Source organism: Gavialis gangeticus, unplaced genomic scaffold (genome assembly GCF_001723915.1).
Source record: "Gavialis gangeticus isolate Ggan-Ray unplaced genomic scaffold, GavGan_comp1, whole genome shotgun sequence".
Taxonomy (NCBI): Eukaryota; Metazoa; Chordata; order Crocodylia; family Gavialidae; genus Gavialis; species Gavialis gangeticus.
Window position 1 is genome coordinate 14,493,415 of NW_017728964.1, and position 10,605 is coordinate 14,504,019.

General features: G+C 51.8%; 1 protein-coding gene across 3 annotated transcripts in view; it reads left to right on the forward strand.

Moving 5' to 3' along the window:
* The window catches only part of FASN (fatty acid synthase), a 167,024-nt gene extending 157,949 nt beyond the window's left edge, over window positions 1-9,075 (forward strand). For all 3 annotated transcript variants that reach the window (XM_019503691.1, XM_019503683.1, XM_019503700.1), the window contains 10 exons: window positions 1,148-1,299; window positions 1,897-1,988; window positions 2,145-2,296; window positions 2,579-2,821; window positions 4,848-5,036; window positions 5,883-6,107; window positions 6,496-6,719; window positions 7,226-7,324; window positions 7,442-7,693; window positions 8,656-9,075. In XM_019503691.1, the coding sequence (XP_019359236.1) occupies window positions 1,148-1,299; window positions 1,897-1,988; window positions 2,145-2,296; window positions 2,579-2,821; window positions 4,848-5,036; window positions 5,883-6,107; window positions 6,496-6,719; window positions 7,226-7,324; window positions 7,442-7,693; window positions 8,656-8,793 (1,766 nt within the window). In that variant the 3' untranslated portion in view covers window positions 8,794-9,075. The remainder of the gene's footprint in view (window positions 1-1,147; window positions 1,300-1,896; window positions 1,989-2,144; window positions 2,297-2,578; window positions 2,822-4,847; window positions 5,037-5,882; window positions 6,108-6,495; window positions 6,720-7,225; window positions 7,325-7,441; window positions 7,694-8,655) is intronic.
* The last annotated feature ends 1,530 nt before the right edge of the window (window positions 9,076-10,605 follow it).

Consider the following 10,605-nt stretch of genomic DNA (forward strand, 5'->3'; position numbering starts at 1 on the left):
TGCACCACCTTTCCTTTCTGGTTTTCCATGCCCCTTTCCCCCCCCCCCCCCATCCCAGTCTCCAGGCCCTTGTCCTAGTCTTCCTCTTCCACCTCAGTTGCTGCATTCTCTCCCTTCCATCTCCATGACTCATGCCTTTTCCTCTTCAATCTGGCCAAGATATTGCTCTGGAAGAGAAGTGTTGGCTACCTTGCCTGATTGGACAAGGTCCGTCTTCTAACCTGGTCCTGGTTTCCCTCTTGCCTTCTGCAGCTATTTTGAATTCTGGTTTTGCTGTCAGTCCTATGCGACTCTGTATATATTTAAAAACAAACAAACAATCCTTCTCTCCTTTCTTTTTAAATGTGGCCCCATCCATCTACCCAATAGGATTTCCTTCCTGATTCCTTTTTCCAACTTGCACTAGACCAGTGATTCTCAACCTTTTTTTTTTTTTGACTCGAGGTATCCCCCATTAGGCTCAAGGCAGTCCTTGGAAAATGCTGGGTTTTAGTTTCTCTTTCTTTTTGACTGCAGAAAAATAATAGTGCAATTCTTCTGTTGCAAATTGCCTGGAAAGACCACAACAGGTCAGAAATGTTTTTGGCACTGTGGATTCCTCTTTGAAATCTCTAGGCTTATCTTGTGAGTCGTTTGCGTGGCACCCTTGAAAATCTCAAGGCACCCCAAGGTTCTGTGGCATCCTGGCCAAGAATTACTGCTCTAAACCTACCTTGCCCTCCTCCGCCCCCTGCATATAGGGAGGATTGTCGTATGTTGGCAAAGCTTCAGCCATATTTTCAGCTCTAGATAAATAAGTACCGTCTCAGCTTTTCTCCAGAAGAGAAACAGACTTCTGGGATATGACACGTGAAGAACTGCAATGAAAATAGCTCCATTTCACCTCTCAGAGCTGCATGCAATGGCTACGCTGTCCCACAGGGCAACATGCTGCGTTTTAAGTAGGAACTTCCATTCAGGGGTTCACCATGTACAACAGCAAGTGTTGTCTCCCTCCCCAAGAGGTTTATATTTCCTGTTAACCTTAGTAAAAGCAGGAAAAATCTTTCCAGGAGCCCTTAGTGACCAGAAAATGGGCAGGAAGTAGTTTCACTGGGACACTGGCTACCCAGAACAACGACGTTCAAACTAGACTTCTGTTTTGTAGGCTACCAAGCTAAACAAATCGGTGTATGGAAGGAGATGGGAGTCCAGGTCTTGGTGTCAACCAGTGACGTTGGCACTTTAGAGGGAACACAGAAATTACTAGATGAAGCGATACAGCTTGGACCGGTTGGGGGAATCTTTAACTTGGCTATGGTGAGTGACAGAAACTTTCGGTAGCTGTGCGAGTGTTTTCAGCACTGAGCTCATGGAGTCAAATCAACGTTGTTTTTTGTCTTCCCAAATTTGGGAATACGTAGCCTGGGAATACCTGGTACTGTGACCTTCTGCCAGTTCTAGGGCAGACCTCCCAGCTTGCATCCTTTAGAACTGAGCAGCCCATCCCTGGCGTAAGTCATGCCTTCTAGTGATTTTGGCCATGGAAAACCCCTTTCAGCACTTTCGGGATGAGGGAGGCCACTGGATGATGAGGGAAAGAATGGACTAGAAAAATCCAATAAAGAGATGACCTTTTTTAATCAGTCATCAGCTAAGAGATTTTTCTCTCGGTGATATTAGCTCATAATTTCTATGTAGAAAACATGAGGAAAGAGTGGGTATGCCCTTTTGTGTGCATTTTCAGCATCTTGGCACAGATCAGCACGTGAAATCTCGTAGCTGGATCTCTAGTAATAGGCCTAATGGAGAACCCGTTACTGCAGTTGCAACCTCCAAAACTAACGGGAGTAGGTTAGACACCAATTTGAAGACAAACTGGAGAGATGTTCAGGTGGCCTTTCCTGTGTCCCACAGGTTCTTAGAGATGCCATGATGGAGAACCAGACACCAGAATCCTTCCAAGAGGTCTGCAAACCCAAGTCTGCAGGCATCGTTCATCTGGACCGGTAGGTGGTGTCAGAGGGAGGAACTTGGTGGTACTGGCCTAGGCCTGGGGGCTGCTTGTACAGATGTTTCTACTCCTTGAGGTCACATTGGGGGTAAGACAGGACCCTCCTAACAGAAGTGTTTAAAAGACTCATGTTATCCTGTCCCCTTCTCAGAGTGAGCCGTAAGAAGTGTCCGGACCTGGACTACTTTGTTGCTTTCTCATCTGTAAGCTCTGGAAGAGGAAATTCTGGACAGACTAACTATGGCTTTGCCAACTCCACCATGGAGCGTGTCTGTGAGCAGCGGAAGCATGATGGGCTTCCAGGTAAGAGGCTGGGTTGTTCCTCAGCTTGCCCCCCTCCCCAAACCTTGCCAGACAGGCAGAGGGGGCTTCCAAAGAGCTCAGGCCTCTGTCTGCTTGGAGCACTTTTCCTTCCTTGCCTTTGTCTCCCCACATACGCCGGTGAGTGGACATACGCACATCCTCTTTCACTAATTGCCAGAGCATGTCAGCATGGGGGTGAATACACAAGCTCTCTGCTTCTCTCCCTACAGTCATCCTCCCATTTGTCATTTCATGGGTCCTTGTCTCTGCCTTCTTTTCCAGCATTGTGTGTGCAGTGGGGTGTTGTTGGCGATGTAGGTATTGTCATGAAGACATGGGGCAATGACGACATTGTGATTGGTGGAACCATCCCACAGCGAATTGCCTCATGCCTGGAGGTTCTGGACCGGTTCCTGAATGAGCCACATCCCGTTGTGTCCAGCTTTGTCCTGGCAGAAAGGATTTCTACAAAGAGTGAAGGAAGTGGCCCTTGTGACCTCGTGGAGGCTGTGACCCACATCCTGGGTACGTAAACCTGTGCTCTGCGTTCTAGAATCAGCATCCTAATGCGCTGCAGGAAACGGTGGTGCCAACAGCTGCCAGTGGGTCACTGAAGGCAGGCCCTGGCCCAAGAGCCAGCTGTTGATTCTCCAGAAGCACCTCCTGCCCATGCAGCAGTGGGAGTGCTGCTGGCACCACCAGTGGCATAGCTCGGAGGCGGGGGGGGTTGCCCTCTGAGGACTAGCCCTCCCCCAGGGCTCTGCATTGAGACACCCTGACCAGTAGACACATTGCTGTATTGGTTTGCAATGAGACACCCCAGCACAATGGGCCAGTGCAATTGCGCTGATCTAGCAGAGCAGGGGGTGGCTTAGGGATACAGAGGTGGAGGAGGGAATGCAGCTCAGCCTCCCAGATGAGTGTGGGGGTTGGCGTGGAAGAAGGAAGTGAGCCAAGGCAATGCAAGGAGTGACTAGAAGAGACGCTTGGGTGGAACATGGGGATTGGGATTGGGTGTAGGAAGAAATTGGGTCAGAGATGTAGGTGGAAGAGTCCTTATGAAGTGTCTTGGAGGCCAGGGTGTGAAAGGCCTGGACTGAATGTAGATCCCAGATCGGAAACAAGGTCCAAGAGGAAGAACTTGGGGAAGCCAAAAGGGAAACCACTGGGGCTTGATCAGGGACAGAAGAGGTCATAGGAGAGTCTTATCCAAGGTTACTGAAGGGGAAGGTTTTTCATCCAACCATGCAGGGGGACTAGAGGACTTGGGGCTTGATGCAAAGGGAAACACTAGCACCAAGGCTGCAATTATGCAGGATCTGAGGAGGAGGTGGCTGTTTTGGCTGTAGAAGATGGAGTCTGAGTTCAGTATTTCCCTGTGCTCTGTACATGGGCTGAGCTGATGGATCCTGTACTTGCTTGGCTGTGCCTTCTAGCTAGATGCCAGCAGTTACCTTTTTTGGGGGGCTTCCTTGTTCCTGTATCATCCTCTTCTGTCCCATCTTCCAGCCAGCTGTTTATACTTCTTGGTGTTCAGCTTGGCGTGAGGCAGATGCATCATTGTACAAACACAGAACACACAGTCCCTCCCCAAAGTGCTCACAACCAAGTATAAGGAACCACTGATGAATGCAGACACTGGGGGCAGTGTGGGCAGGAATGTACAAGGGAAAAGTGAAAATAGTAGTGAACATGACTGCTTGTCCTGTTACCCTGGTGGCCTAATGCCTCCACCTGCTGCCATCTGGACGGGTTCTCGGTGCTCTGCAGCGGCCTGTCCCATGTCTGAGCCTGCAGCCTGATTCTTCCAAGGCTCGGAGTGACTCGCAGGGCAGGGAAGCTCCTCAAAGGCAGTCTCGGGAACAGTTGGTTGATATGGGATACTGGTTTAGCTAGAACTGGAGGGCCTCTTTGCTGTCTGACACACTTCCTATTGATATCTCATCTAAAGATCTGGTCCAGGGTGGGACCAGTTACGTGGTCTGGGTTAGAGGCAGGTTGTGCAAAGCCCCAACAAGATCAGGGAAGTTGGCACTGGCAGCCTTGACTGCCTGATTTGTGCAAGCTGAATACTCCAGCATGACCTGGGATATTACACTGCTGCTGCTGACAAGGTATTGGTGAGATCCCTGATAAATTCTTTGTGCTTCTGGCTGCAGCTGGGTATAAAATCTGTTTCCTGTCACTCCTCAATTTGAATGAATTCCAACAAAGATGTCCCAGTGGAGACATCCAGCACATTGTCAGTGCTGCTATCAATGAACTGCTAAAAGTACTGCATTTTTGGATTGGTCATGGGATCCACAGAGGCAAGCCGGAAGCCTGCCCAGAGGCAAAGGGGGCTTTGCTTAAGGAAGCAGGTCAGGCTGGCTGGAAAAAGAATGGTTGAGGCAGAAAGCAGAAGCACAGACATGGGACCCCAGGGGATGCTAAGCAGGGAAGGGAAGAGGAGGAATGGAAAAGAAGCTACTGGGGGAGGATGTTGCTGGGAAAGCCCAGAAGGTAGAAGGACATCTGTCCTATTGCACTAAACTCCTGCTTCTTTCCTCAGGTGTCCGTGACTTGAACAGTCTGAACGCCGAGAGCACCCTGGCTGATCTGGGCTTGGATTCCCTCATGGGCGTGGAGATCCGGCAGACCCTGGAGAGGGACTATGACATCATCATGCCGATGAGAGAGATTCGAGGGCTTACCATTAACAAACTGCGGCAGCTTTCCGCCAAATCTGGAACAGCAGAGGGTAGGCGAGCTGCTTCCAGCCACACTTTGGGCATAAGGCAGACTGCGGACTGCCTCATGACCCTGTGCACCAAGGATTCACAGCCGGGGGCCTGCGAGACCTTTCTAAGAGTGCAACACACTAGGTGTAGAAAACACCCGCATGTGATTTGCAAGATAAGAATTTGTATGGTTAATAAGATTCTGCCCTGCTGTAATCTCTCTGGGTTCTTTGCAACAGAAGAATTGCTCTTTCTGCTCTCTGAGTGAAAGGGAGCTGGCACTTTCTGAAGGGGACCTTGAGTCTAATGCGGCTAAGAACCACTGCTGTACAGGGCATCATGAGCAGGCTCCCAGGCTGCAACAGACCATGCAACTATAGTAGCCTGACAGCCAGGGGATGCAGCATGGCCTGGTGTGAAGCAGGGACTCTGGGTGCGAAGTGGCATGGAGCACTGCCCTAGGAAGGCATGCTGCCCCTTCAGCAATGGCCCAAGCAGCCACAGGAAGGGTTGAGGAGGGAAGCTATGTGGAAGTAGCCTAACATTTCTGCTGCCTGTTCACCACAGCAGCCCTGGCAGGTCCCTCGTTCTCTGAACCACTCAAGTGCAGAGATCTGCAACCGGAATGAGCCATGAGCTCGCCATTAGTAGCATCAGCCTGGTTAGGAGGAGGGGAAAGTGCAAGCAAGGGGCGTGGCAGAATCCAAAGACAGGCTTGTTGGGAGGTGCCCGCTTTCCTCTAGGAACTGGCAGGCATGTCCTTTCTGGGGCACCAAATGTGGCTGCCTACATGAGCTGGCCTCCTGCCTGCCTCACTAATCGGAGCCTGACTAAGTGGCTGCTTCCCATATGCTTTCCCTCTGAAGAGCTGATGCCATTCAAGACTACAGCTGGCCAGGCCAAGCACCCAGAACTGAACCTGAACAACCTGCTGATGAATCCTGAGGGGCCGACCATCACCCAACTCAACGAGGTGCAAAGCACGGAGCGCCCGCTGTTCCTCATCCACCCCATTGAGGGATCCGCTGCTGTCTTCCAAGCCCTAGCCTCCAGGCTCAGAATCCCCAGCTACGGGCTCCAGTGCACACGAGGTATCTGCGGTTCAACCCTTGGCCCTGTGTGGCTGGCTTTCATATCCGTGGGACTTTTTGTTTCTGAGCTCTGCCTCATCGGTGCCCCAGCCAAGGCCACCAGAGAGCTTCAGAAACCATTCTTCCCTGAGTGGGGGACAAGATGCTTAGGAGTGAAGAGCAGGTTCTTGCACCGGTGGGAATCCAAGGGTGGGTCCATGGGCAGAGAGGCCCTGGTCCAGAGAGACAGGCCTGTGAGGACAGGTCTGCTGCTCTCGTTGCCTCGTGGCTACTTGCTTGGGGTCAGAAGTGCAGGCCCAGAAGCTGTGCACGTCTGCTGAAGCTTCATCCTCCTGGCATCCGATGTCCAGCCTGTTCCTGACCCATGGCTTTGCTTCCTTTCTTTCAGCTGCTCCCTTGGACAGCATCAAGAGCCTGGCAGCCTACTACATTGACTGCATAAAGCAGGTGCAGCCGGAGGGACCCTACCGCATTGCTGGATACTCCTTTGGAGCCTGTGTCGCCTTCGAGATGTGCTCCCAGCTGCAAGCCCAGCAGCAGAACCCCTCCCTGGGGTCCAACAGCCTCTTCCTGTTCGACGGCTCCCACTCCTACGTGGCTGCGCTCACCCAGGTAAGCCATTCTGGGGCGCTTCCATCTGGTGACCAAGCTGTCTGGGCAGCATTTCATTTAAGGAGCCCATACCACATTTTAAAAACCACAGGAGGCCCCCCACCCCTTGGGTGGAGGGAGAGGGAACATCTGATAAGAGCTGGAGGTTGCCACGTGACTTCATTTCACATTTAGCTGATGTGGGTTGGGACAAAAGAACTAATATGGATGCCTTGTACACTGTAGTGTGTGCACGTGGGAGTGGGCTGAGCCTCCCAGCACCCCCAGGATCTCCCTTTTGCTGACAGTGCTTTCTAGCTGGTGGGCACACGTATCTTGGCAGCTGGCTGCTCCTCAAGTCTCCACAGCGAGCAGCTCCCCACCCCACCTCCTTTCTCTACCCTTCTGGATTGTCCTCTCTGATGTCTCTGGCTCCTCAGCCACTTGCTTTCTAATACCGACTCATGGATTCTGGAGCAGGGCAGAGCTCCCCCCTCTGGCATTTGTGGCCCTTTTTTCTGTTCCAGATCTACACGGCCAAGATGACCCCAGGAAGTGAGGCGGAGGCAGAGACTGAAGCAATGCGTGCCTTTGTTCAGCAGTTCACAGGCACTGAATACAATAAGGTAACGTTCCTCCAGACTTCCTGTTGCTTCAGGGAGACGCTCCTTAAATCTGAGTTCTGTTCAGTAGCTGTATGCCCCTCCCTGTCTTGCCACCAAATGCTTCTTTGCTCTCTCCAGTTGCTGGAGATTCTGCTGCCCCTGCAAGACCTGGATGCTCGTGTCAATGCTTCCGTGGACCTAATAACTCGGATTCACAGAGACCTCAATCGTGAGGCCCTCAGCTTTGCTGCTGCCTCCTTCTACCACAAACTGAAGGCTGCTGATAAGTATGTACCAGAGTTCAAGTACCATGGCAATGTGACGCTGCTGAGAACAAAGATGAACGATGAGTACGGAGAAGGCCTGGGCGGAGATTACAAACTCTCGGAGGTCAGTCTAAGGAGCAGCTCTGACTGCTGTGGGTGCTCTTCTGTGCTGTGGCGGACAGGGGAGGGAGAACGGGTAGAAGCAGCCAGAAGTTGCGTTCCTTGTTCAAGGGAACAAGTCTTCCAGAGAAGGAAATGCTTGTGCAGCCGTCTTGCAGAGAGCTGAAAAGCAGCTCCAAACCATGAACAGGAGGCTGCTCTTGGTCCCACAGGACACAGAGGCTTAGGTGGTCTGCCCCAGGTCTAGGTGATTTCCTAACGGCCTGCAACAGTTTCCACTGTGACTGCTAATAGCTCCCAAAAATACTTTTTTTATATAAACAGGCAGGTAAGGGGAGAGATCTGTGCCCTGAAGCACACAGCCTGGAGATGAAAAGGGGTCAGTTGAAACCAGAAATTAAAAGCAAAATGGTTTTTTGCCTTCTGCCCACTTACTTGCTCTATAGCACGTAGGAGAAAACTGTTTTTAGCTTTCCTCAAAGGAACCTTCACCTTTCTTCTCTAATACCACAATCCAGGTGTCCTGCCCCTTTAGGACTTTTTCACTGCTGCCCCCCACAACCTGACTTGCACATACTAAAATGGTACTAGGCATGTAAGGATGTGGGGGGGGGGGGCAGCCACAGCTTTGTGAATGTTTCGACGACCTCAGTGCCCAACAGCATCAGCTCATTCCTTGGGGCAGCAGGGAGGAAAGCAGCTGCCAGCACTAGAGCTGAAGGCAGGAAGCCTAACAGCCTGGCTCGTGCATGCCCCTGAGCCTGATGCTGCTTTTTGCTGGGAACTAAAGGGACCTAGAGCCAAAACAGAGATGATGTTATAGGAGCAAGAAAGCTTCACGCTTGTTTCTCCTTCAGCTTGGAGACTCTTGCCTCTTCTGGCTAAGAGGCAACAAGTGGGGAACTACAATACACTGTAGTTCTGGGTGGACCATACTCTTTCTTTTCCCTTTTTTGCCATGTGTAGGTCTGTGATGGGAAAATCTCAGTCCATGTCATCGAAGGAGATCACCGCACCTTCCTGGAGGAAGATGGCGTTGAGACTATTGTCGGGATCATCCACAGCTCACTGGCAGAACCCCGGGTCAGCGTCCGAGAGGGTTAGACCCTCCTGTTCACCCGGTGTCACTGGCTGAGAGAGTTCCAATGTCACCCTGGTTATGACAGATCCCAAGAAACTCATCCGTCAGCAGGACTTCCCAGACCCATCTGCAGAGCAGATGAGATGATGTTGGAATGTGGGGGGGGGGGGTCACTGTCTGTCCATCTCCCCTCCTCCCTCCCTCTCTCCAGTGTTGTGACTGTCTCACTGCACTGCTCTGTGGACCCACATCGATAGCTACTTTCTACACTTTTTTTTGGCAGTATGAAAAACAATGTTAGGAGTTAGATGTCTCTTTGTGCTCTGTATTGTTCTGTTGTCTTAACAGTATGCCAAAGGCTAAGTGACTTAGTGATTTATTAACCAAGCCCAGTGAGCAGAGGGGTGCTGCAGCTGATTTTGGAGACTCTTGTTGATCTGTGAAGAATCAGGCTGTAGTTAAGTTGGAAAGAGAATTTCACTGAGGCTTTTTTTACTATTTTTTTTTTTCCCCCCTCTATTTTTGAATCAGTCTACCTATTTTATTACATCAACCTAGAAGCATCTCAGTTTTAAGCTACTGTAGGTTGCAAGGGGAAAAAAAAACAACCCATCCTTTTGGGGGGTTGGGTCTTTTATTCCATCTCCCAGGTGCAGCTGCCTGTTTTGTTAAACCAAAGTGCATCTTTGGAATAGTTTCCCTTCCTCTCCCAGCTTTGCCAAGAGTAGAAGGGGTCACAGCACCACCTGCTCTTTCCTTAGAGGGCCTGCAGATGGATGGACACAGATGCTCCTGTGTGAGGCACCTTTGAACTTGGGCTGATGAGTTGTGAGCAAGTGTACCCCCGCAGCTGTCCCAAGCATGTGGTTGCACAGGCCCTGTGCTTGGGCTCCTGCCCAACATGCACCAGCCTTTTCTCCCCCCTTCCTTGCCCAGCCACCATCAGCCTCTCCACCCCAGTCCTTTTAAAACCCCCCTAGGGACCGTTACCCTGGCCTGTTCCTTGGTGACCAGCCCTCTCCGCTTCCCAGTCCTCCTGCCCACCTGCTTGTCCCAAACCAGAGCTCAGGCCTGGCTGCAGATAACCACTTGGAGCAGGGCTTGACCTCAGCGTAGGGCCAGCCCTGCACACATGTCTCCTCTCAGCCGTGAGGTGGGAAGTCCCACGCGGCTTACCAGCGGCACCAGTTTGGCAAGTGGTTTTAAAAGATTTGATACCTTCTTCAAAGTGGCAAAAACCTTAGTGTCCAGAAAACTCTCTCTCTGGTCTCTGCTATGCTGGATCTGTCTCTAGAGAAATCGGTGAGCCCTTGCTGCACCTATGATACAGAGGATACCTGGGGAGCCGCTGGCACCAGCTGGGAGAGGCTGCGCCCGGCTCCTGCTGGGCCCTGGCCCCACGGGGGCGCCTCTGGCCTGGCGGGTGCCGAGCCGGGGAACCAGCCTCTGTGGATCGTGGCTCGGGAGCTGGTTTTAGTTGAATGAAACATTTCTGTGTGAAATCTGAAATGCAAATACAATGTGAGCTGAAATGATTAAACCGTGTCCTGTCCTGTCTTCTTCATGGTTACGTACACGCGGGTCCAGAGGGGGAATCGCCTTTGCAGTTGAAACACAGGATCGCTGGTTGTCCCTTCCCCAGTCCCTCGATCTTCTTTCCGCTCCTTTAGTAGTAGTACAGAATCATCCAGGTGTTGGCTAAAAAGCCCAAAACTTCTGCCGGGAAACCGGGGCTGGAGGCTGTAAAACAGCAACCGGCGGGAGATGAGGGTGGGAGCCCGCGGGGGGGCCGTGCCGCGGAGGCGGGCCCTGGCCACCGCGAGCGGCGGGGCGGG